The sequence below is a fragment of the Narcine bancroftii genome, chromosome 13 (assembly GCF_036971445.1).
Source record: "Narcine bancroftii isolate sNarBan1 chromosome 13, sNarBan1.hap1, whole genome shotgun sequence".
Taxonomy (NCBI): Eukaryota; Metazoa; Chordata; class Chondrichthyes; order Torpediniformes; family Narcinidae; genus Narcine; species Narcine bancroftii.
This window is the reverse complement of record NC_091481.1, coordinates 36,772,650-36,800,541: the sequence shown is the minus strand read 5'-3', so window position 1 is coordinate 36,800,541 and position 27,892 is coordinate 36,772,650. Positions and strand designations below refer to the sequence as shown.

Here is a 27,892-nt window from a genome sequence, read left to right as displayed (position 1 = left end):
GTTCTGAATCAGCATGCCAAATACAGAGAAGTAATGTCGGAGTTGTACAAGCGCGGTTCCAAGCCTTCCTTGTTGTATCCCACGTGTTCTACTTCCTGACAGCCTTTGGTTGAAGAGGCTCGGAATTACCTCAATGGTCTCCCGACCATTTCTATTTGGTGACTGAAGCTGATTGACTTTTAAGGTTTCTCACACTTGTTATATAGTATTAGTTGGGTGACTTTCTTTGCTTTGGTAACATTTTATGGGGTAATAAACCCACTTGGGTTGTAGTCATGTAAGTATTTTTATTTGTATTAAATTCATTGAGCTATTAAATTTTTGTGAGAACACTTAGAATTATCTATTCATTTTTCTCTCAGTAGTAATAGTTCATATTTTACTTTATTATATACTTTTCAGAACTTCATGAGAAATTCTAAAATAAATATTTTTATATGGTTATCTTTCTGGGTGTTGGGTTTGTCTTTTGTCAGTGAGGTGGGCTCTGCGGTCTTCTTCAAAGGAGGTTGCTGCCCGCCAAACTGTGAGGCGCCAAGATGCACGGTTCGAGGCAATATCAGCCCACTGGCGGTGGTCAATGTGGCAGGCACCAAGAGATTTCTTTAAGCAGTCCTTGTACCTCTTTGGTGCACCTCTGTCTCGGTGTCCAATGGAGAGCTCGCCATAGAACACGATCTTGGGAAGGCGATGGACCTCCATTTTGGAGACGTGACCCACCCAGCGCAGTTGGGTCTTCAGCAGCATGGATTCGATGCTTGTGGATTCTGCCAGCTCGAGTACTTCAATGTTGGTGATGAAGTCATTCCAATGAATGTTGAGGATGGAGAGTCTTAAGGAAATTGTGCATCTTTTGGAAGTGCTGAGAATATTTACATTAACAAGAATGGAGCTAGACTTGTTGAAACCTGTGTCTTATCGCCTGGTATCTTCATTAAATGTGGGTTATAAAATTGTTGGAAAAATTTTTAATAAATAGATTAACTAAATATTGACCTAATTTAATTCATATGGATCAGACAGGATTTACTAAAATCAATAGCCTGCTGATAATATTACAAGACTGATTATTTTAATTCATTTAATTTAATAAAGAGGTGATTGTAGTGTAGCAGTAACTTTGGATGCGGAAAAAGCCTTTGATAGATTAGAATGGAATTTTTTGTTTAAAGTGTAGGAGAAGTTTGGTTTTGGTTCTACATTTATAAATTGGGTTGAAGCTTTATATTTCTTCTTTATTTTTCTTCTTCTTTGGCTTGGCTTCGCAGATGAAGATTTATGGAGGGGTATGTCCACGTCTGCTGCAGGCTCGTTGCTGACTGACAAGTCCGATGTGGGACAGGCAGGCACGGTTGCAGCGGTTGCAAGGGAAAATTGGTGGGTTGGGGTTGGGTGTTGGGTTTTTCCTCCTTTGCCTTTTGTTAGTGAGGCGGGCTCTGCGGTCTTCTTCAAAGGAGGTTGCTGCCCGCTGAACTGTGAGGCACCAAGATGCACGGTTGGAAGTGATATCAGCCCACTGGCGGTGGTCAATGTGGCAGGCACCAAGAGATTTCTTTAGGCAGTCCTTGTAACTCTTCTTCGGTGCACCTCTCTCTCGGTGGCCAATGGAAAGCTCGCCATATAACACGATCTTGGGAAGGCGATGGTCCTCCATTCTGGAGATGTGACCCAACCAGTGCAGTTAGGTCTTCAGCAGCATAGATTCAATGCTTGAGGACTCTGCCAGCTCGAGTACTTCGATGTTGGTGATGAAGTCATTCCAATGAATATTGAGGATGGAGCGGAGACAGCGCAGATGGAAGCATTCTAGGAGCCGTAGGTGATGCCGGTAGAGGACCCATGATTTGGAGCCGAACAGGAGCGTGGGTATGACAACGGCTCTGTACATGCTGATCTTTGTGTGTTTCTTCAGGTGGTTGTTTTTCCAGTCTCTTTTGTGTAGTCTGCCAAAGGCACTATTTGCCTTGGTGAGTCTGTTGTCTATCTCGTTGTCGATCCTTGCATCAGATGAAGTGGTGCAGCCGAGGTAGGTAAACTGGTTGACCGTTTTGAGTTCTGTGTGCCCGATGGAGATGTGGGGGAGCTGGCTGATGGAGGACCTCAGTTTTCTTCAGGCTGTCTTCCAGGCGAAACATTTTGGCAGTTTCCGCAAAACAGGACGTCATGCGCTGGAGAGCTGGCTCTGAATGGGCAACTAAAGCGGCATCATCTGCAAAGAGTAGTTCATGGACAAGTTGCTCTTGTGACTTGGTGTGAGCTTGCAGGCGCCTCAGATTGAAGAGACTGCCATCCATGCGGTACCGGATGTAAACAGCGTCTTCATTGTTGAGGTCTTTCATGGCTTGTTTCAGCATCTTGCTGAAGAAGATAGTAAAGAGGGTTGGTGCGAGGACGCAGCCTTGCTTCACGCAGTTGTCAATGCAGAAGTGTTTGGAGAGCTCATTGCTGTATCTGACCCGACCTTGTGGGTTTTCGTGCAGTTGGTAACCATGTTGAGGAACTTGGGGAGGGGCATCCGAGGCGCTCTAGTATTTGCCAAAGCCCTTTCCTGCTCACGGTATCAAAGGCTTTGGTGAGGTCAACAAAGGTGATGTTGAGTCCTTTGTTCTCTGCTTTCTCTGTTTTCTTGGAGCTGTCTGAGGGCAAAGACCATGTCAGTAGTTCCTCTGTTTGCGCGAAAGCCACACTGTGATTCTGGGAGGACATATTCGACGACACTAGGTATTAGTCTATTAAGGAGAATCCTAGCGAAGGTTTTGCCTGCAATGGAGAGCAGCGTGATTCCCCTGTAGTTTGAGCAGTCTGATTTCTCACCTTTGTTTTTGTACAGGGTGATGATGATGGCATCACGAAGGTCCTGAGGCAGCTTTCCTTGGTTACAGTGATTACTAATGGACAAATCTGTTTCTTTTCTATTAACTAGATGAAGTCGACAAAGTTGTCTGTCGTGGGCTTTGTTTATTTTAATAATTGAATCTTTAGCCAAGCTTATTAGAGAAAATCCTAAGATTAAAAGAATTAAGGTGAATCAGGAAGAATATAAAATTAATTTGTTTGCTGATATTTTTTGGTTTATTTAACTGATCCTATAAATTCTTTGTCAGAATTACATTTCAGGTTGGAAGAATATGGGGAAGTTTCTGGATATAAAGTTAATTGGGGGGTAAAAAGTGAATTTATGCCTTTAGCTGTGGGTGATTACACAGATTGTAAAATGGTTACTAAATTTAGGTCACCAGATGCAGGTATTAAATGTTTAGGTATTCAAATTTATAACAAATTTAAAAATTACATAAATTAAATTATTTACCTTTGCTTAATAGAATTGTTGGAGATTTAAAGAAGTGGAATACTTTACATAATTACTTTAGTTGGTTGAGTAAATTGTGCTAAAATGTTTTTCCTACAATTCAATATCTTTTTCAATCGATCCCTACCCAATTCCTTCAAATTTTTTTAAGGATTTAAATACAGCAGTTAGGAAATTTTTATGGAAAGATAAAATGCCACAGGTTTCTTTGGAAAAATTGACCTGTTAGTATGAATTAGGGGGTTTATGACTCCCTCATTTTAATTATTATTATAAAGCAGCATAATTGAGATTTATAAATGTATTGTTTAGTTTAGATAATATTCCTGCTTGGGTTTTATAGAGCTTAATGCAACAGCGGATATGAGTCCCCAGGATTTTATTTATAAATGGAATTATAAATTGTTAGGTAGAAATAGGAAATCACCTATTTTAAAAAATTTGATTGAGTTGTGGAATAATATTGATAATGAAATTGGTAAGAAAGGTTTAATATCTCAAAAACTGCCCCTATATCAAAATGAGCTTTTTCCATTTTTAATGGATAACCAATTTTTGAGGATTTGGAGATGGATAGGTATTAAGAAGATTAAGGACTGTTTTGAGAATGAGAAATTTATAACATTTGAACGAATTAAGGAAAAATGTATTGTACATAATAATACTTTATTTTGTTTTCATCAGGTCAAAGCTTTTTTTATCTGGTAAAGTAGGTTTGATATTACCTAATCAAAGTGAATTGGAATTATTGATTTGCAATAGTAGTGTAAATAAATTTATTTATTTCTGTAATGTATAATTTACTTCAAACAAAAGCCCCCAAAATTGGGATGCATAAATCAAAACTAAGTTGGGAAATAGCTTTACAGACACAAATGAAAAGGATTAGATGGAATTATGTAAGAATAATATGACTAAAATTATAAATGTAAGATATAGGTTGGTCCAATATATTTTTTTGCATCAATTTGACTCTATAAATATAAAATAGGTTAAATCCTGCTATATCAAATTTATGTTTTAGGTGTAAATCTGAGATTGGAACTTTTTTGCATTCAACTTGACAATGCCCTAAATTTTGACAATTTTGGTTAGTTGTAGGTAATTTTTTTTTTGGAACGAATTACAGGAGTCAAATTCACACAGGATCTGATGTTATTTTTATTAAGTAATGTTAAGGTTATAAGATAAAAACTAAAATTAAATATGTACCAAATTGAATTAGTACAAATTGCTTTAGAAGATGTATAGCAATATCATGGAAGTCAGATATAGATTTAAGTATGGAAAGATGAGATACAGAACTTCATAGTTGTATACATTTAGAGAAGATTACCTATAGTCTGCGAGATAAGTAACGTGTTTTGGAAAATATGAAGCCCATATTTACAAAATGTGGGTTTACGTGTTTAATAGGTTCTCTGAAGACCTCACTTCTTGGTAACCTCCAATATAGACTTCATGGTGTAAATATTTTATTCCCTTGGTGTCCTCTGGTTTTTTTATTTTTTCTGTTTTTCTTTTTTCTCTTTTAGGGATTTGGGGGTGAGATGGGAGGTTGGGATGGGGGAAGGGTTATATACCATAAATATAACTTTTTGAAATAATTTCTGAATTGAATGAAATACAATATTACTGTGATTTAAAATTCATAAATAAAATGGAGCTAGAGATCCATCAGGAAGATTTATTTGGGTGGGAAATAATTATTTTGAAAAGCTTGCTGTTGGCATCTTTAGCAACTGCCTGGTTTTGAGGCTGGAGGGAGGGGGTGGAAGGGTGGGGGATTGTTTTCTCGAGGTTGTTATGACTTTGAGTCTATACAAGTGAACTTTTTAATAATTGCTAGCTTCATATATACGAGTCAAGGCTAGCTTCTGTGTTTGGATATTTGTGATAATCAATAAATTATAAATTTTTTAAATGGATAATTTTATTAACTTCCTTAGATGGAACATGAAAGGCTTAAATGATCCGGTTAAGAGAAGGAAAATATTTTCACATATTAAACAACTTGGACCACAATTGTATTTTTACAAGAAATGTACATTTGTAGTTGTGATTATTCTAACCTCATGACACGGTGAAGGGGGCAGAATTTTCATTCTTCCTTTCAGGCTACAACTAGGGGGTGGTTCTCAATTCTTGCTGATCAAAATATTCCTTTTATTTATCATAGTGTTGCATCAAATACAATGGTCGTAATATTGTTTCGGGGAAATTGTATGATAAAATAATAGTTTTTGCTCACGTTTATGTCTCTAATGTAGATGATGTGGGTTTTTTTTCTTCCCTTCCGGACTTTATACTCTCTGGTACTTCATGGGGATTTTAATTGTTGATTAGATCCTGCTTTGGATCATTCATCTCCTAACCCTGCCACATTGAGTTTGATTTGTGGCGGCACGACGAATGCGATGACTTTGCAGACCTGGAGGAGGCCAATGACCTTCATCCCAGGTAACCACCTGCACAGCAGGAAACAATGAGCAATGGTTTGTATGCCAACCAATCATAGGCCGGCGGTGTTGTGACGTGACTCCTGTCATCACCAGCAGGGAGAGACTTTAAGCAGAATTGCAAGTCCAATAAATCAGTCTTTGACTTCTTAGATGTGTCAAGCTTTCCATACTTCGCAGTAGCGCACACACTACATTGGTGACCCCAACAGGTCCAACCGGTATTTGGACACGAAGATGGTGGAGCAAGTGGCTCTTCACATGATTTCTTTGAAATTGTCAACTTTTTGGGCATCACAGCCACGTGTGGTTCGAACAGGCTGAGGCCCGGTTCCACCAAAGACGCACATTACTACTATGTGGTGAGCTCGTATGACCAGGACACGGCAGTAAAGGTCGTCGACTTCCTAAGTAGCCTCAGAAGCAAGGCAAATGCAATACCCTCAAGGAACTATTAACCAGAACCTTTGGGCTCTCATGACATGAGCGCGCCACCCGATTGTTGCATATGGAGAGTTTGGGGGAATAAGGCCCCTTCCACCCTCATGAGCAAAATGCTTGCCCTTGCTGAGGGACACGGGCTTTGCCTGCTTTTCGAGCAGATATCTGACTCTTGCTCGTCGATGAGGACTTCAGGGACTCCATGAAAGTCTCAGCATGGGTAGATGTGCTCTGGAGAGCAAAGAAAGAAAATGGCATCCTAGTGGAGCAGATCACTAGGCCCCGCACACAGCCGGCAACAAGGTCACAGCAAACAGTGAGGCAAGTGGACCCCTCAACCCAACAGTTTGGCTTCTATGGGGGAAACGCCATGGCCAACCGTCGTTAATGGTGTTAGGCAACCAAAACCGCGTCCTTCACATGTGGGACTCTCTGTCAGGAAGGTGCTTCCTCATTGACACCGGCACCAAAATATGTGTCCTTCCCACCTTGACCTATGACTCAGAACAGCGTCGGGCCTGAAACTGAGGGTAGCGAACACCACCATCAAACGAACTCTCGGCAGCTGCACTGTTCCGCTCTGTTTCAGTTCACGTGGACATTCGCAATTACGGCTGTGGCCTGCTCCTGGGAGCAGACTTCCTGTGAGCCCACTGCTTGCTGGTGCACCTTAAAGGGCAGTGTTTGGTGCATGTCAGGACTTTTCAAACAATGCCCTGGGAGAAGCCAAGTTACCTTCCCCTCCCTTCCACCTAGACTCCGTTACTCTGTCCAACAACACATATGCGGATCCTCGCCGAGTTCCCTTTGATTTTAGCGCCACAGTTTTCCACCAACAAACTGAAACATGGGGTAGGCACCACACCTCACTGGGGGCCCCCTGCTCCATGCCAGGGTGTGCCGCATTCTCCCCCCACCGATAAACTAACCCTTGCAAAGGAGGAGTTGGGGATGGAACAAAACCCCTGCCCAAAAAGGTAGAAGCCACTCAGCGCTTCGCCAAGCCCCGCACGGTGAAGAGGTTGCAAGAATTCACCGGTGTGATTCACTTTTATCACTAGTTCATCCCTGCAGTGATCCACATCGTAGGGAAAGGTAAAGACATTACCTGGGACAATGAAGCCTCGGAGGCATTCCAGAAGGCCAAGGATGCACTGATCAATGCCACCCTTCTGGTACTCTCACAGTAGATGCCTTCAGGTCAGTAGTAGGGGACGTACTGGAGCAATTTATCAAAGGGCAATTGTAGCCCTTGGCCGCCTTTAGCAGGCACCTCCAGTCACCCAAACTCAATACAGCACCTTTGACATTGACATTGTACCTGGCATTCAGGCACTTCAGGTATTTCAGACACCTCTCGTATGTGTCTAAGTTCACCATGGACATAAGCACATCGCAGATAAGACTAACATGGTGGCCGATGCACTATCCCACCCCACGTTCAAGTCTGCCCAGGCCCTGTCCCAGGGAATAAACTATTCTGTCGCAGGGAATAGACTATTCCGTCCCAGCCAGGCCACAGCAGAAAGACTGAGATCCCAGCATACAGAATAGCAGTTTCCAGGCTGAGGCCCTGGTAACCAGATGCTCTTCTGCGACATCTCCACTGGCAAACCCGGCCCCATCATGCCAGCAGCATGGAGGCGGCAGGTTTTCAATGCAGTGCACAACCTGGCGAACCCAGCTATCAGAACTTCTGTCAAAATGGTGACCAGTGCCAGACGTTCAAAGTGCAGACACACATTAAGTCCCCCAGACTTCTGAGCTTGTGTGACATAGGTTTAAGCCATGTTTATTTTGACATTGTAGGACCGCTACCGGTCTCCTGTGGGGCAAGATATCTCCTCACCACGATTGACCACTCCACGAGGTGACCAGTAGTGGTCCCACTGGCAGACTAGCCACGGAGACCTGAGCCAGGGCACTGATTTACACCTGAGCATTGAGATTTTGAGTCCCAGAGCATGATCTCTGATAAGTGGTCACTTCTGGATTATAGGCAGTGCTGGCTAATTTGCTGAGAAACTAGTTCCACCATACCACGGGTCACCACCCTCAGGCCAACAGGTTGATGGAGTGGTTCCACAGGGACCTAAAGGCGGCCTTGAAGGCTTGGCTCAAGCAGCCGAACTGGGCAGACGAGCTACCCTGGGTTCTCCTGGATATCCGCACCACGCTGAAAGAAGACTGGAAAGCAGCTGAGATGGTGTATGGCGCACTATTGGTGATACCAGGAGAGTTCTTGGCTGCTGCCAAGGACCCAATGGACTCGACGGCCTCATTAACTAAGCTGAGGGAAAGACTGGGTATTCTAGCACCTCTGCATCCTCCACTGCATGGTCAGACCAAGTCCTATATCCCCGAACACCTCTGGAGCAGCCATACAAGGACAGTATAAAGTAGTCAGACACAATGTGCTGGATTTCGGTGGTAAAGAAGAGACTTTCACAATCGACCGTCTCAAACTAACACATTTGGACATTAGCCAACTGGTCTCCATTCAGCCCCCACGACGCAGAGGTAGGCCAGCAAAAGCAGTGATCACACTCCCATCCCCGATTATGGTGGGGGGGGTGGGGGAAATCGTGTGACGGCCCAGTAACTGGGATGCGACCTGGTACACAAGATGGCCAATGAATCCGGTGACCATGCAGATCCTGCGGTGGGTAATGACCTTCATCCAAGGTGACCAGCTGCACGGCGGGAACAACGACCAATCCGAGGCCAGCGCTGCTGTGATGTCACTCATGTCATCAGCAGCAGGGAGAGAATATAAGCAGAGCTGCCAGCACAATAAATCAGTCTTAGATTTTGACTTCTTGGGTGTGTCATTCTTTCTACACTTCACCGTAGCGCGCATGCTGTAGATTCCAGTTTGATTGTTTGGGATGCTTTGAGGGCTTTTCTCAGGGGGCAAATTATTTCTTATACTGTGAATATAAAAAGGAAGATCAATAAAGAAATATTCGAATTAGTTTATCAAATTGAACAAATAGCTTGTTAAAAATCCTAAATTATATAAAAAGCAAGTTGAACTTCAAACTAATTTAATCTCCTTTCAACATATACAATTGAATGGCAACTTTTGAAGAGTAAGAGTCAGTTTTCACAATGACATATCTGGTAAACATTGAGCTAATCATTTAAAAGGCTTTCAAGCCAAGCGGCAAATTACAATGATTCAAATGGATGATGGTAACACTACTACATATCACTGAGATAAATGATGCATTCAGGAAATTTTATTCCCAGCATTATACTTATGAATTCAGCTGGATGAAGAGTTTCCTGGATTGCTTAAATATTCCCATGCTTTCTTCGGATAACTAAATGAGATTAGTTGAGCTGCTATTTCTTCATTGCAAATCTGGAAAATCTCCAGGACCTGATGGATTTCCTGTGGAGTTTTTAAATAATTTTTTCAATTGCTTTCAACTTGATTGGGTTCTATGTAATCTGATTAATTTAAGCCGGGTAATCTCCCAATATCATTTAACGAAGCATGTACATCTCTCATAGATCCAACTGAGTGTTCCTTCTACAGGCCAATTTCTTTATTAAATGTTGATATTAAAGTTTTGGCCTGTAGATTGGAGAATATTTTTTGAATATTTTAATTTTCATAGACTTGTCATTACAAACAATTTTTAACATTCATGTAACATACAGTGTCTATATTTAATCCACCCCACCATCAATTAAATTACCTTGACTACAAAATGAAAAACACCCCATAAATCTCCCTCCATTTATCTTTACCCCCTGCCATTTTGAGACATGTCTCATGCACCCATCTACTACTTGTTTTTTTTATTTCTAATATACATTCGTCTTTAAACATTAACACTATGGGAAAAAAAAACAAATTTCTTCCCCCCGCTCTCCCCCCCCTCCCAAGATTCCTCACAATTACAAAACTTACAGTCCCTCTTTCCCCGATTCCCTCTTTCCACCTTACTTACATTTAATTCTGTAGCAGTGGCAGGGTTTCTTACAAAGTCCATTGCCTTTCTTGAATCCTTAAAAAACTTATTTCCATGGGAACACAGCTCTGTATCTCTATGCTCCAATGTGTGGTGCTCAGCTGGGAGTCAGACTTCCAGGTAACTGCTATACATTTCCTGGTGATCTTTACAAACTGAATTTGATATTTGGACATTCTCAAACTCATGTCCATGATATTCCCCAGCAGGAACAGCTCTGAGTCCTGCGGAAAGTCCACCCCATTTTTCCAAAAATATCCCCTAGATCTACCCAAAAGGATTTCACCTTGGTGCATAGCCAGGTTGAATATACAAAGGTTCCTGTCTCTATGTCGCATCTAAAACATGATTCTGAGATTCCTGATTTTACCTTGTGTAATTTTTGCGGCATACAATGCAGCTGGTGCGGGAAATTGTACTGCACCAGCCTATATCTGGCATTAATGATTGCCATCATGCTGACCTGACCCAAGTCCGACCAGCACCACTCATGAATTATTGTTCCTAAGTCAGACTCCCATCTTTGCCTCGATTTGTAGAGGCTCTAGGGCTCTCATTTTGGAACAGGAGATACATAGCAGAGATGAAGTTAGGTTTGATGCCATTTGGAATTTGAGCCTCCACACTGGTAGGACCAGACGGGCTTAAATTATCCTTCAAAAAAGATCTTAATTAAAGATAGCGAAGAAGTCTCATAGCAGTCCTCGACACACCTTATCCCTTTCTGGCACCAGTTGTCCACCAAATTTAGCTTCTTCACGGTTCTTTTTGCCGCCCTGGCCCTCGTTACTTTCTTCACTGACTTGTCCAAGATCGGGCAGTATGGCATTTCTTATAGAATTGTACATGTGTCCTTTTTTAAATTATTACCAACGTCACCTTTTATCTTGTACCATATTTTTTACTAAATTATCCATTGTGTTTGTAATCATAAAATGCTGAATTCAAATAATTTCAATCGCTTGGTAAATGTCTATTTTATTTTTATTCTTTAACATTTTATAAATTTTTTACATTTTAATTTTAAATTTAGACATTCAGCACGGTAACAGGCCATTTCGGCCCTCAAGTCTGTGCCGCCCAATTATACTCAATTAACCCACAGGCCTGGTATGTTTCTAATAGTGGAAGGAAACCGGAGCCCCCGAGGAAACCCCATGCATACAAGGGGAGAACATGCAAACTATTTACAGACAGTGCGGGATTCAAACCACGGTTCCAATCGCTGGTTCTGTAAAGGCATTGCGCTAATTGTGCCGCCCAAATTATTGGAGAATTACTGGATAATTCAAAAATCTTTTAGTAGCTCAACTTCAAATTCTCAAGAAAGCATAATATTCTTAGTGTCACTAGATTATATTGAATAAGCGTATAAGAGTATGGCAGAGGGAATACGGTGGAAACTATGAGATCGCACATTCTTGTGCAGCAAACAGAAAAGGGCAGTCATTTTTTAAATGGTGAAGGATTGAGACATGTTTAAGTGGGACAGGGCCCAAGTGTGCTCATGTAAGTCATCGACAGCACATGTGCAGGGGAAGCAAGTAATTAGGAAGGTAAAGCTTTGAGAACAGAAGTAAAATTGTATTAGTGGGAGATTGTTTCATCGAGCACTTTTGCTCTGTCCACTGTAATAATAGGGATCTCCCAGTAGCCAACCATTTTAATTCCCTACACCATTCCCACACAAACATGCTTATCCATGACCTCGTGCACAAATGGAGGCTACCCGGAACCACACCTAATATTCCATATGGGCACTCTCTGACCTGATGGCATTGATATTGACTACTTCAGTTTCCATTAAACTCCTCCCCTGAATCCACTTCCCAATCCCCTGTCTCCTTTCCTCCAGTTCCCCACCCTTTTTCTTTTCCATTCAGAGAGAGCTTCTCCCTCCCCATCACTTCTCAGTTTTTCCTCTTCTACCTCCTATATCCACCTATGACCTTTTAGTCTGTGCTCCTCTCTCTATCCCTTCCTTCCTCCTCTCCCCTCCTACACCCTCCTCCACCTTTCTGCCTGCTTTTTGCTCATACCTTGATGAAGTATTAGTGTCTGCAAACTTTGTTTTACTACTAAAATGTTGGTTACCTTTTCCTTCTTTTCGATGCTGTGTTGCTTGCTGAGTTTCTCCGGCACTTTTTTGTGTTGAACTATAACAAACACTTCAGATTGTAGTGTATTAGATTATTGTGTACAGACTTGGTCTCCTCACCTGAAAAGTGATATACTTGCCGTAGAGGGAATGCAAAGAGTGTTTTACCTAACTACTTTTTGGCATTGATGGGTTTGGCTGAGAAGAGTGGTAGGTAAGCCCTGTATTCTGTTGAATATAGAAAGATAGGTGTTTCAATTCTAGCTGGCTACCAGTTACCAGAGGTGTTCTGCAGAGTTCGGTATTGAGACCGCTTCTGTTTGTGTTGGATAAAAATGATTTTGATTATGGCTAAATTTGCAGATGATACCAAAATAAGTGGTAGGGAGGGTAGTGCTGAGGTTACGGAAGGCCACAGGGAATACTTGGAGAAATTAGGAGAATGGGCAAAGAGGTCGCAGATGAAATACAATGTTGGAAAGTGTATGGTCATGCACTTTGGTGGAAGAAATAGGGGACAGACTAATATTTAGATGGGGAGAAAATACACAATTCCAAAATGCAAAGGGACTTGGGAGTACTTGTGCAGGAAACACTGAAGGTTGACCTCCAGATTGAGTCGAATGTGAAGAAGGTGAATAAAATGTTGGCATTTATTTCTAGAGGAATAATATAGAAAAGCAGGGATGTAATGTTGAGACTCTATAAGGCACTGATGCGATCTCACTTGGAGTACTGTGAACAGTTTTGGGCACCTTATTTGAGAAATTAGAGAGGGTTCAGAAAAGATTTACTAGAATGATACCAGGAAAGGTTTAGCATATGAAGAATGGTGGTTGACTTTAGGACTGTACTTATTGGAGTACAGAAGGATGGAGGGGGGTGGGGGGGCCTCAGAGGCATTTCAAATGCTGAAAAGCCTGGACAGAGTAGATGTGGCAAGGATGTTTTCCATTGTAGGTGAGTCTAGGACAAGAGGGCACAACTTCAGGATAGAAGTGTGTCAATTTAAAACTGAGATGCAGAAAAGTTTCTTTAGTCAAAGGGTCATGAGCCTGTGAAATTTGTTGCTGCAGGCGGCAGTAGAAGCAAGGTCATTGGGTGTACTTAAGGCAGCCATTGACAGGTTATTAATTAGTCAGGGCATCAAGGATTACATGAGAAAGCCAGGGAGTGGGCCTGAGTGGGAGAATGGATCAGGTCATGATTAGAATGGTGGAGCAAACTCATGGGCCAACTTCTGCTCCTATATCTTGTGAGCTCCATGGATCTGTGTTCGGTTCTGCCCTGTGGTGCTCTCTTTATGGAATTTGCACATTCTCCATGTGATCATGTGGGTCTCTCCCAGGTTCCCTCCCACATCTCAATGTTGATTGTTGAGTAAATTGATTACTGTAAATTGTCATTTGCGCCTATTGTAGGTTATGGTAGGCAGGGCCGGTTTTAAGCCTATTTGACCAATTTGATCAAATTGGGCCTCGCGTCTCAAGGGGGCCCCACGCACATGTTTGAGCCCAGGTCTTGAGCAGAGAACACTGTGACGGACTTCGTTTAAACTTGTAAGAAAATAATAATACTATAGGCCTTATAAACTGAGGGATTTGTCAGTGAACTCGTGAAGTTATTGCCCTTAATTGATCTTATCAATTCTGAAATATTTTTGGGAAATATGTAGTGATCCACACCCAATTTTTATTTAGGAATTACTACCTTTCAGTAGTTTTTTTTTTGGGGGGGGGTTCTTTTTTTTTTCTTTATTTTTTTTAATTTTCATTTTAGTTAGCTTTTAATTTGTGATTTTGTTTCCTATTGGAGGGCCTATATACATTGATTTGAGTTTTCATATAAAGATATTATTGATATTTAGTAATAATAGTAGATATGTCAGTTGAGGTTTGCTACTTTTAATGTTCGAGGATTAAACAGTCCGATTAAGCGTAAGCGAGTCTTGGCGTATATTAAGAAAATGAAAATTGATATTGCTTTTTTACAAGAAACACATTTGAATGTGAAGGAAAGTATGAAATTAAAGAGGGACTGGGTTGGGCATGTATATTCTTCTTCATTTAATTCTAGGGCTAAAGGCGTAGCAATCTTGATACATAAAAATTTATCTTTTGAATTACAATCAATGGAGGAAAAGGCAGGATTTATTCTTAAATTGAATTGTAAGATTTTTAGTGAATTTTGGACTTTACTTAATATTTATGCCCCAAATGCAGATGATGAAATATTTATTTCAGATGCATTTTTATGTTTGGGTCAGGCTAATGGTGATATTTTAGTTGGTGGTGATTTTAATTGTGTTTTGGAACCTTTATTAGATAAATCTCTGAAGAAAGTTAAGAAATCTAAGATGGCAATTCAGGTTCAAGGGTTCAAGAAAGATCTTAATTTAGTAGATATTTGGAGACGTCTTAATCCGACAGAGAAAGATTTCTCCTTTTATTCATCTAGACATGAATCGTTTTCAAAGATTAACTTCTTTTTAGTATCGGCACATTTACAAGGGAAAATACAACAAGCGGAATATAAAAGTAGGGTGATTTCAGATCATTCTTTGTTACATTTTACATATGCAATTTCTGAGAAAATTCAAGTGGCCTATTATTGGAGGTTTAATACAATGTTGTATTACTTTGCAATCTTATCAATTTGAATGTGTGATGAATAGGACGAAACATCGGTATTATGAATGGGGAGAGAAAGCACATAAGGTATTGGCGTGGCAATTAAAGAAGATTTCGAGGACTATTAATGCTGTTAGACAGAATTCTCTTATTACTTATAAACCTCATGAGATTAATGATGAATTTTGTTCATTTTATAAAAAGTTATATACATCTGAAGGAAAACAAGAAACTGGATCGATTGATCTTTTTATCACAGTTGAATTTACCGATATTAGAGGACGCAGATATACAGGAGTTAGAAGAACCATTTACTGATTCAGAAATTAAAATGGCTATGATGGAAATGCCGAATGGTAAATCGCCTGGTGATGATGGATTTTCAGTTGAATTTTATAATTTGTTTTATGATGATTTATCTACAGTGTTTGGGGATGTATTAAGTCAAGTTGGAGAACATTATGAATTACCTGAGTCTTGTTCTAATGCTTTAATTACAGTAATCCCAAAAAAAGATAGAGATCCTTTGAAAGTATCTTCATATAGACCAATTTCGTTGTTAAATGTAGATTATAAAATAATAGCTAAAATATCAGCGAATAGATTGGCTAAATTTTTACCTAAGTTCATATGGATCAAACAGGTTTTATAAAGAATAGATATGCTTCAGATAATATTTTGCGCGTGATTAGTTTGATAATAGATTTCGACAATCTTCAGATCACCCGATGGTGATATCTTTAGATGCAGAAAAAGCATTTGATAGAGTTGAATGGAATTTTTTGTTTAAAGTTTTGGAGAAATTTAAGTTTGGTCATTTCTTTATTGGTTGGATTAGGGCTCTATATAGTAAACCGGTAGCTAGAGTATTGACGAATGGTTTGATTTCGGAACCTTTTAAATTGACTCGATCAACTCGTCAAGGTTGTCCTTTATCACCAGCTTTGTTTGTGTTAGTGATTGAACCTTTAGCACAGCTGATAAGACAAAATACACAGATACAAGGTATGAAAGTTTTAGATGAGGAGTATAAAATTAATTTATTTGCTGATGACGTATTGGTGTATTTAACAAACCCAGCTCAGTCACTTTTGCACTTGAAGGAGTGTTTAATACAATATGGATGTTTTTCTGGATATAAAGTTAATTGGGAAAAAAGAGAAATATTACCAGTAAGTGAAGGAGATTATTCAGTTTATAAGAATATTATTAATTTGAAATGGACATCGAATTAAATATTTGTGTATAATTTTGGATGTTAATTATCAATCTTTATATAAATTAAATTATGTTCTGTTAATAAAAAAAATTAAAACTGATTTGATTAAATGGAAAGATTTACCTATTAATTTATTGGGTAGGATAAATACAATTAAGATGAATATTTTTCCGCGTATATTTGTTTCAATCTATTCCGTATTTACTTGATAATATTTTTTTTTGAGACTTGAATAAAATGGTTAGGGAGTTTTTATGGAGAGGTAAATTTTCGAGAGTAGCTTTGAATAAATTAACTTGGAAATATGAGTTAGGGGGATTACATTTACCACATTTTCAAAATTATTATGAAGCAGCCCAATTTAAATTTATTTTGGATTTGGTTCGGCCTCCTAGTTGGGCCAAATTTGAGATGGCAAATATTTCTGAATTTGATATACATCAATTTTTGTTTAGATGGAATATAAATTTGTTAGAACAATATAATGTGCCTATACTAAAACTTTTAATGAAGTTATGGATAAAGAAAAATAAAATTATAGACTCAAGGGGTAAATTACCAGCTTTGACTCTGTTGTATAATAATCAACTTATTTCTTTTTCAATACATAATCGAAGTTTATTGCATTGGAGATTTAAAGGTGTGAAAAATTTGGGAGATTGTTTTAAAGAGGGTAAATTTTTATCTTTTAATTAGATGAGGGACAGTTTTGGTATTGATAAGAACTCTTTGTTTCTCTATTATCAAATTCGATCTTTGGTAAAACGTATGTATGGTAGAGATGACTAAATTTCAGACTTATGAAGGTACCAGAGAAGGGTTATATTTCATCTATGTATCAAATATTACAGGATGGTATGGATAAAAAGGGTTGGGATAGATCTAAAAGTAAATGGGAAGCGGATACTGGTTTTATTTTTTCCGAGGATGATTGGTTAGATATCTGTTATGATAGTGTAACTAGATTGATAAATGCACGTTATGCAATGATTAACTATAATTTTTTACATCAATTATACTTAACACCTGAAAAATTTAAAAAGTATGGTTTTCATGAATCAGATTTGTGTGTTAGGTGTGGTAATTCAGTTGGAACTTTTTTTCATGCTGTTTGGTCATGTATACATATACAATCTTTTTGGAAGAAAATTCAATTGTTTTTAGAATACCTGTATAAGGTTAAAATAGTTTTAGATCCGACAGTATTTTTATTGGGTAGCGTGCAACCTCTGAAAGGCTTGGGATTAGATAAGTTTCAGCTTGATTTTGTATATTTAGCTTTATCTGTAGCGAAAAAATATATTGCTAGTACGTGGAAAATACAAATATGATTGATATTAATAGATGGCATAATGAGATGAAATATTGTTTAATAATGGAAAAAATTACATATGTTTCGCGTGATAATTATAATTTTTTTATTAATAAGTGGTTCTTCAGAATATTTACATTTCAATTTACATTGATTAGATCTTAATATGTATATTTAATTTTTCTTTAATATTTTTTCTTTTTTCTTTATGGCTCTCCTTGGGAGAGTTGGCTGAAGGGGGGGTCTTTTTTTTTCCTATATATAAAAAATAACATTCATGTTTATGGTTAATTGTTGTATATGTCATCTACTATTTGTTTTTTGAACGAATAAATAAAGTTTTTTTAAAAAAAAAGGAAATATGTCTTCGATTAGGCCTCCTTTGTCTCCCTAGCCAAAAATTTCATGTTTCATATTCATTTCACCCAGTAAGATCGATGTATTCCGGAGCTGATGAAGCATCTGTCATTATTATCAAGATCAAAACAGGCTATAGGCTACTCAATAAGAAAACGTACTTTAATATGAGATTGAGATAGCGTCATGCTAGCCTAGGCTTAAGCAGTTAGCCTGAACGTAAATAGCCTAAGCCCTAAGTGTAGAATTTCTGACAATATTAGCAATCGTAGATGGAATTGGTTAGGATATTCGGGTCTTGTAAAGATGAATAACCCCGAAGTTAGGTTAGTTTAAGTTGATCTTTACTAGGCTAGGTCACTGTGGGGGTTATAGACTACATATTTACGAGCTAGTTCACAAGGTTATTCAGCTATAGGGGCATGTACTGTACATCTCGGGGTTATTCATCTTTACAAGATCCAGATATTCTTAGCAAGGCTGTATCTGTCATTGTTTCATAATTTTGCAGTAGTTTGATTTAGTATCAAAATAGTACTAGGCTACTGTTACTAACTATCCTATTGCACTGCCAGGGCTTAATATAGCCTATTTTATGTTTTTGGTGATTTGGAACAGGTGCAGTTTAGCTTGACCATGTGGAAATTGTTTTCTTCGGGGGCAAATTTCATCCATTACACGCATCAGTTTTTCCGCCGATTTTCTAGCCAAATATCTAGCGACAAACTAGCACTACACATTTGACTAGAAAATCAGCTAAACAGAATGGCAAAATTAAAGTACGAATGTAACCTTAACTAACTAACCTAACCGTTACTAAAAAAAAAAGGCAATTCTTACCTTATTCGAAGTTGTCGTCATTCAACAAATCCAGAATCGGATTGTTTTGCTGTTCTGTGGCATTCACAAGTTGAGAGTTGGGTGCGTTGTTCCGAGGTCAGCAGCTGACGTTGGAGCAAAGTAAAGCTAACGAGCAAAATGACGTGGGATTGGCTTTGGTTTCTTACGTTGTACCAACGACGATGACAACATTGTTCCACTGTTGGAACAACGTAGACATGTTATCAGGGATGTCAAGTCCAGTTTTATAACAAATTGCTAACGTCAAGTTTTTTGTGTAATTTTAAGTCTAAATATTTTAAAATATACTTCTTTTACCTTTTTTACCTTAAAAATATAGCCCAGAGCATTGGCAGCTTAAAATTTGTATGTCATTTTACATGGCAAGCACAAGACAAAGGGCGTGAGCGGCAACCAGAAACGAGCATTGGCCAAGGCTAAGAATGAGAATGAAAATCATAGAGGCGCCATCACAAAATCCCTGTCACTCCATCTTTGAAGCCCTCATGTATTGAGGATGAAGAAAATAAAAACAATTCAGAAAATGACAATGCACCCTTGAGTCCAATTACAGTTGATGAATACAATGATAAAATTGATAACACGTTAGAAAAGGATGACCCAACTGTGAATCAAATTGAAGATGATCTCAATACACCAGAATACAGAGCCAAAGCGGAAAGTCCACTCATAGCCGAAAAAGACCAAGCCCTAACATCATGCAATGATGGAACTTCCATGAGTACAGTTGTAATTAACATTTATGATGACCCAGACAACTGGCCAGCATACATAAATCAAAATGTAAGAGATTATTTAACAATAAAAGGTCCTCCTATTCCAGTGAACAGGGATTGTGTTTTTCAAAGTTTCACTGTAAGAGGAAACTTTCAAATGGGGAGTGTGTTGAAAGACCTTGGATTATATACTCTCAGTCTGCTGATAGAATTTATTGCTTTTATTGTAAACTTTTTAGTAAGAACACAACCAGTGCATTATCAACAAGTGGATTCAACAAATGGTCTAATCTTCATACAAGGTTGTGTGAGCTTGAAAATTCTAAAAACCATTTGGAAGCCACATGAAGTTTCTGGGAGTTACACCAAAGACTTTGTAGTGGACAGACAATAGACAAAGAACTTGAAATAATCGTCAATGAACGTGCAAAGCACTGGCAGCAAGTATTCAAAAGGCTAGTAGCAATAGCGCAGTTTCTTGCTGAGAGAAATCTAGCATTTAGAGGAACAGAGGAAAAAGTTGGAAACTTTTTAGGTCTTGTTGAGCTGTTTGGAAAGTTTGACCCTGATCTTGAAAAACATTTGCGAAAAGTCAAAACCCACAAAATTCATAATCACTAATTAGGAAAAGATACTCAGAATGAACTACTGGACATTATGGCTACAGCTGTTCTGAATGAGATTCTGAAATGCATAAAAGTAGCTTAAGTACTAAGCCATAATTTTAGACTGCACACCTGATGAGTCACCAAGAGCAAATGTCTCTAACGATCAGGTATGTGTCTGATGGTAACTTGGCTCCTTCAGGTGTTTATGAACATTTCATAAAGTTTATGCAGGTTGAAAGTAGCACAGGAGAAGATTTATATAAAACATTATTAAACACACTGAAGGAATTAAGTTTAGAGATGAAAGACATTCGAGGCCAAGGCTATGACAATGGTAGCAACATGAAAGATCAAACATCTGGAGTACAAGCACGACTGTTGAAAGATAATTCAAGAGCTTTCTTTGTACCCTGTGCATGTTACAATTATAACCTTTTACTTGGAGATGTAGCCAAGTGTTGTCCAATGCTATAACATTTTTTGGGATCTTGCAAAGGATCTACATATTGTTCTCAGCATCAACTAAGAGGTCGGCAGTTTTTAACTAACATGTACCCGAGTTATCAATGAAACCCTTGAGCTACACAAGGTGGGAGTTTCAGATTGATAGTGTTAAAGCTCTTTGTTATCAGGTTGGAGAAGTATATGATGCACTTGTGGAAATATCAGAGATAACAGATGAGCCCAAGGTAAAAGCAGAAGCTGAATCTTAAGCAAACCAGCTAAAAGACAACAAATTTTTAGTTTCTTTGTAAAGTTAACTATGTAAGCAAAGAACTACAAGGTGAAACTATCATCATGGCTAAGAATTTATAGAGAGGGCGGTTTTAATGATGTCCTAATAGGTGCAAATGAATTGGCTGAAGCCGTTGAATTACCATTGGAGTTTCGACAATTTCAAGAAAAAAAACTACGTAGAAGGAAGAGAATGTTTTCATATGAGGCAAAAGATCAAGCTTCAGATGATCCAAAAGAAGCACAGAGTTCAGTGCTTCAGCTTAGTGCTAGATAAAGCTATTCAATCTTTAGAGTCTAGATTTAAGCAGCTTAAAAGCCATGTAAAATTGTTTGGATTTTTAAATAACTTTCAGAGCTTACAAAAGGCGGAAATAAGGAAACACAGCAGACCTTGAAGCAGCTTTAACTGACACCATACTAAAATAGAGCACTGATGGAGGGGTAGTTCTTTCTTTGGCTTGGCTTCGCGGACGAAGATTTATGGAGGGGTATGTCCACGTCTGCTGCAGGCTCGTTGGTGACTGACAAGTCCGATGCGGGACAGGCAGGCATGGTTGCAGCAGTTGCAAGGGAAAATTGGTTGGCTGGGGTTGAGTGTTGGATTTTTCTTCCTTTGTCTTTTGTCAGTGAGGTGGGCTCTGCGGTCTTCTACAAAGGAAGTTTGCTGCCCGCCGAACTGTGAGGTGCCAAGATGCACGGTTGGAGGCGATATCAGCCCACTGTCAGTGGTCAATGTGGCAGACACCAAGAGATTTCTTTAAGCAGTCCTTGAACCTCTTCTTTGGTGCGCCTCTGTCTCGGTGGCCAGTGGAGAGCTCGCCATAGAACACGATCATGGGAAGGCGATGGTCCTCCATTCTGGAGACGTGACCATTGTAAGGTAAAACATCATGAGATGGGAATGTGTAAGGAGTTACCCTGTACAGGGCTGTAACAAGATGTGAATGCATCCTTGTACTTACAAGATAAGAGAGACATTGATGGATTGAGAGGCAGGAAGCTAGCAGGGAAAGGATAGCAACAGTTTTAGTCATTGGACAAGTAATGATATGATGATGTTCTAAGCACGTATCCAAGGGTATAAAAAATCACCATTTTGCTGATAACGGCAGAATGCATTCTCCGACTAACATGGTTAGTCGCAAGTGTTACAATCCGGTAATAAAGAACAAAGAACCCTGATTTCGACTCAGTCTGGTGTTTGTCTCACTCATTCATGAACAAAGCAGACCTAACACCACCCAGCGCAGTTGGGTCTTCAGCAGCATGGATTCGATGCTTGCGGACTCTGCCAGCTTGAGTACTTCGATGTTGGTGATGAAGTCATTCCAATGAATGTTGAGGATGGAGCGGAGACAGTGCTGATGGAAGCGTTCTAGGAGCCATAGGTGATGCCGGTAGAGGACCCATGATTCGGAACCGAACAGGAGCGTGGGTATGACAACGGCTCTGTACACGCTGATCTTTGCATGTTTCTTCAGGTGGTTGTTTTTCCAGACTCTTGTGTAGTCTTCCAAAGGCGCTATTTGCCTTGGCGAGTCTGTTGTCTATCTCTTTGTCGATCCTTGCATCAGATGAAATGGTGCAGCCGAGGTAGGTAAACTGGTTGACCGTTTTGAGTTCTGTGTGCCCAATGGAGATGTGGGGGTCTGGTGGTCATGGTGGGGAGCTGGCTGATGGAGGACCTTCGTTTTCTTCAGGCTGACTTCCAGGCCAAACATTTTGGCAGTTTCCGCAAAACAGAACATCATGCGCTGGAGAGCTGGCTCTGAATGGGCAACTAAAGCAGCATCGTCTGCAAAGAGTAGTTCACGGACAAGTGCTCTTGTGTCTTGGTGTGAGCTTGCAGGCGCCTCAGATTGAAGAGACTGCCATCCGTGCGGTACCGGATGTAAACACCGTCTTCATTGTTGAGGTCTTTTATGGCTTGTTTCAGCATCATGCTGAAGAAGATAGTAAAGAGGGTTGGTGCGAGGTCGCAGCCTTGCTTCATGCAGTTGTCAATGGAGAAGTGTTCGGAGAGCTCATTGCTGTATCTGACCCGACCTTGTTGGTTTTCGTGCAGTTGGATAACCATGTTGAGGAACTTGGGGGGGCATCCGAGGTGCTCTAGAATTTGCCAAAGCCCTTTCCTGCTCACGGTGTCGAAGGCTTTGGTGAGGTCAACAAAGGTGATGTAGAGTCCTTTGTTTTGTTCTCTGCACTTTTCTTGGAGCTGTCTGAGGGCAAAGACCATGTCAGTAGTTCCTCTGTTTGCGCGAAAGCCACACTTGATTCTGGGAGGACATTTTCGGCGACACTAGGTATTAGTCTATTAAGGAGAATCCTAGCGAAGATTTTGCCTGCAATGGAGACCAGCGTGATTCCCCTGTAGTTTGAGCAGTCTGATTTCTCGCCTTTGTTTTTGTACAGGGTGATGATGATGGCATCACGAAGGTCCTGAGGTAGCTTTCCTTGGTCCCAGCAGAGCATAAAAAACTCATGCAGTTTGGTATGCAGAGCTTTGCCGCCAGCCTTCCATACCTGCTGCTTTACCACTTTTCAGTTGTTCGATTGCCTTATATGTTACTGAAAGAACTAAAGACATGGATGGTTATCTGTTGGCTGAAGAACTTGAAGCTCTGAAAACTTTTCTTCCCTTCAGTGTCGTTAAGCCTCAAGCTCTGTTTGAATACCTGATAGTAAACAATCGATTCACAGCATTTCCTCATGTTTTTATTGCTTTGAGGATTTACCCGTAACAGTCGCATCGGGCAAAAAAAGTTTTTCAAAACTAAAACTGATTAAAACATACTCACGGTCAACAATTTCACAAGAGAGACTAAACAATTTGGTGATGCTATCTATAGAAAATGACATTACTAAAACCATTGACTTCGAAATTATTTTGAAAGATTTTGCAAATAAATTGTCTTAACTTGTATTAAAAAATTAAAACTTTCATATTGTCTTTCAATATTCAGTATATCAAGCATTTAATGCTTTTTGGCATACTACATGAAATATAAAACATCAATTTTGACTTTTGTAGAGTAGAGGCCCCGCTATCAATTTTCTAATTGGGCCCTGCAATTCCTAGCACCGGCCCTGATGGTAGGAGAATCTGGGGATGGGCGAAGGTGAACGATGGTATTAAAGGGCATGTACAAGAGAATAGATTACAGGGAAAACAAATGGGATTAATAAAATTACACTGAGCTGGCAAGACCCAATGATAACCTCCTGTACCTACCCCAAGCAAATATGGATACAAATAAAATTTTTACCAGCATTAATAGGGCTGATGCAGGAAATACCTTCCCATTGGCTGAGGAGTTAAGAATCAGGTTCCAGTGTCAGAGTAGTGGGTCGACCAATGAATACTGAAATGAGAAGAAATATCTTCAGTGTGGTGAAATCCAACTGATGGCTCTGGAGTTTATTCAAAGCCAAGATCAAAAGATTTCTGGTTGTTAAGGAAATGAATGGATGGGAGATTGTGCAGGAAAGTGATGCTGAGGTAGAACATCAGTCATGATCTCAGTGAACGGTGTGCAAGCTGGAAGAGCTAAGTGATGTTTAATTTTTACATTTTGATCATGCAAATTATTCAATATCACTCCTAAGTTTTAAAACAACTAGATGTTAATATTGGCAATTTCTCAGATTATTAAACTGTCTGATATACAGTATGTAGTGTTAAGTGATTTTACAGTTTATTTTGATATATCACTTCCATATTATGATTTGCTGCAAACCATAATGTTCCTTTCTAAAGGTCACTCATATATTTTCTCCACAGAATGGCAAGGAGAAGAAAACAAAAGTCTATCACATTGCCAGGGAAATCATGAGCTCAGAGAAAGTGTATGTACTATGTTGTGATCTTGGTCTAAAAGTTTACTACTGACTTTGTATAATCACAAATCATGTAAAAGGATAATGCTCTGGGTTTATTTCAACAGGTTTGTGGATGTTTTGAAGCTTTTGCATATTGTAAGTAATTTATTTTCTGGTTTTATTGTTTGAAATCAATAGTTAAAACATTTAGTTAAAACAGGTGATGTGTTTAGAATGTTGTTCTGAATAACACTGCTTTTGTATGGATAAAAGATAAACAAATCTATTTCAGCTAACTTTCTTTCCCTTTAAAATACATTTGAGTTTGTGCTGGACAGCTGTCACAATATGTGATTGCCCATGACTAACAGGTTTCAGGATCCATGTCAGACATGTGTGAGGATATTAGCAAGCCACCTGTCTATGCCTTCCATTTCTACGATACTATGTCATTCAGTGGCCTTGTACCCCTTGATGTGCCCATTACTAGTCACATAAACCTTAATCATTTTAGCATGTGGAAACCAATGTGCACAGCAGCTGGGTCAAAATTAACTTTGCCTTTTACATTGTACATTGCTCAAGTCAGCAGTTTGGAGTTTGGGTACTGCCTTTGGTCAAAATATTTTGAACACTTAGTCATTCAGGCAATCTTTTGTTTTTTTTAAAATTTGGTTATAAGTTGTGGACGAATCATCATTTGAGTAAAACTGAGTCAGCAATTGAAAAGCAATTCAAAATCCTGTACTTTGGGGGAAAGCATTTCAGTTGTTTTGAAGAATCTGATCATTTGAAATGTGTTGTAATTGTCATTAAAATGTTACAACCCCCAGCAGCAATAGATATTCACCAAGACAAATGGTCATTTAAACAAAATTTGTTTTTAATTATCTTTAAACATGAAAAGAGGATCACCCTTTAACTTATCAATACTAACTTAACCCCTTTCTAATTCAATACTAACTTAACCCCTTTCTAATTCTAAGCGCATGTGTATGTAATGTGTGTGTAAGTCCAGAAAAGTTCTTTGGTTCACAGTCCAATCTCACTTCTCATTCCTCCAAGTTCACTGGTTGCAAGCAATTCGTATACTGTGCACAGAATTTAACATTTATAAAGTTCAACAGGCTTTGGTGCTTGAAAGATCAGGAAGGTTCTTGTCAGTTTTCAGAGAGAGATTTGTTGTTCGCTGGACACTCACAACTGATTCCTTTTAATCAGCCACTTCAGTGTCTTGCTGAAGAAACTTGCCCCATCAGGGTTTTCCAGATAATAATCTCTTTCTTTCAGGTCACCACAGAGTTCCTTTTTGTTTCCCTTATTCCAAGTGAAACATTAGGCAGCCAGTCCTCTCCTCTTGTATGAACCACAAGGGCTTTGACCAGGCTGAACTAAGCACTCACAACCCATCTTCAAAATGGGGTTTTTCCACAGCTTGCCAGCTTGTCCTGTTCCAGTCCCAGCTGCTGCTGACTGTAAAACTGCAGAACTGTGCTCTCTCTCTCTCTCTCTCGCTCTCTCTCTCTCTCTCTATCTTTCTCTCTGCTTGACTCCCTCTCTGTTTGCAAAACCACATGACTTTCTTAGAACAGCAACCAGCACTCCCAGACACCTGTGGCTCCGATCCTACTTCTCTGTTGCTTTTCAAAACAACAGTCCATTACTGAAGTCTCTTGGCCACTCTCCAAAGTTTTGCAAAGGCTCTAGCTGGAGCAGATCTCCAGGATTTTAAATGAGATCTGTTTTGAAGTGTTTGTATGTGACCTACGCTAAAAAATCTGCCCCAATTTCTCCCAAAATCATATCTATAATCTGTCATAATATTTTGCATCTTGAAAAGTTATGATATGTGGTAAGGACAATAAAGATTAGCAGTAGCCCACTAATAACTGCAGAAAAGTGAAGCTATTATCTGAGAATGGTTGAGTACAAGATAAATTCTTATTAGCATTTGTTTCTCTGGAAGTTGCTAAAATTCCAAGCCTAATGATGCATCCATCCTGTCTTGGTGGGTGGCACAGGAGCACATCCAGTAGTTCAACCATGACCTCAGGTACTGTCTGCCAGGAGTTTGCTCTTTATCCCTGGTGTTTGATCCAGTTGTTTAGGGGTGGCAAGGTTTGCATAGCAATTAGCGCAATGCTGTTATAGCACCAGTAATTGGGAGAGGGGTTCAAATCCCATGCTGTTCTTTCGGCTGGTGTCTGCGTGGGTTTTCACTGGGGGCTCCAGTTTTATCCCACCGTTCTAAACGTATTGGGGACTGTAGGTTAATTGGATGGCATGGTCTCATGGCCCTTCTGGTCTGTGCCAATCACTATTTCTCTAGTTCCACTGACCTGCTCCCATTCCATAACCCTCCAGACTTCTCCCATCCACGTATCTCTCCAATCTATTTTTAAAACTCAAGATCGAGCCCACATTCACCACATCAGATGGCAGCTCATTCCACACTCCTACCACTCTCTAAGTGAAGAACTTTCCCCAAATATTCCCCTTAAACATTTCCCCTTTCAGCTTAAAACTATGTCCTCTCCCCAAATCTAAGTGGAAAAAGCCTACTCGCATCCTCTCTGTCTCTACCCCTCATAACCTCTATCAAATCTCCCCTCACTCTTCTTTGCTCCAAGGAATAAAGTCATAGCCTGTTTTATCTTTCCCTGTAACTCAACTCCTGAAGATCCGGCAACATCCTAGTAAATCTTCTCTGCTCTCTTTCAATCTTATTGATATCCTTCCTGTAGTTAGGCAACCAGAACTGCACACAATACTCCAACTGTACGTCTGATTTTTTTTTTAATTGCTTTGTTTTCCTCCCATATTTCAAAGGACTGGTAGATTTATCACCCACCTTAAATTCCCCCTTGTATGTGGGTGAATATTAGAATCTGGGTGAAGTTGATGATAACGTGGGAAGAATATGGTGGAGATCCACGCTCTCACAACATCTCATGAGAATCTAGAAATATAGGCTGCAGTCTATAAGAAGTCTGCTGTTTGTAAGTGGGATTAGAACAGAGAGATACTTTATGGCTGACATCATGGAGGGTCGAAAGGCCTGTTTATTTTATGACTGAATGGCTGTTTGGACAATAACAACAAGGTTAGATAATCAACCTCAAGCTAGCTATTCCATTCACAATTACAACAATATTCCCTCATATCCTTAACCTACTTTCCTTCCACTTATCACGTCTTTCATGGTTCAAATACTTGGAGTGAACTCCAGAATTCCAAAAAATCTTTTGTATCATCCTATTAACTCCAATATTCATGGCAAATTGATCGTAGTTCCTCAAACAATGCTTTCCACGTGCTCAATGCCATTTGTTCATATTTTT

The 27,892-nt window shown here is 39.5% G+C and overlaps 1 protein-coding gene across 4 annotated transcripts in view; it reads left to right on the top strand.

Moving 5' to 3' along the window:
- The window catches only part of fgd6 (FYVE, RhoGEF and PH domain containing 6), a 150,410-nt gene that overhangs the window by 45,434 nt on the left and 77,084 nt on the right, over positions 1-27,892 (top strand). For all 4 annotated transcript variants that reach the window (XR_011348232.1, XM_069909429.1, XM_069909430.1 and 1 more), the window contains exons 4-5: positions 24,514-24,578; positions 24,677-24,707. Coding sequence is in view for 3 of the 4 variants with exons in the window: in XM_069909429.1 (XP_069765530.1) it covers positions 24,514-24,578; positions 24,677-24,707 (96 nt within the window). In the remaining variant the exon portion in view is untranslated. The remainder of the gene's footprint in view (positions 1-24,513; positions 24,579-24,676; positions 24,708-27,892) is intronic.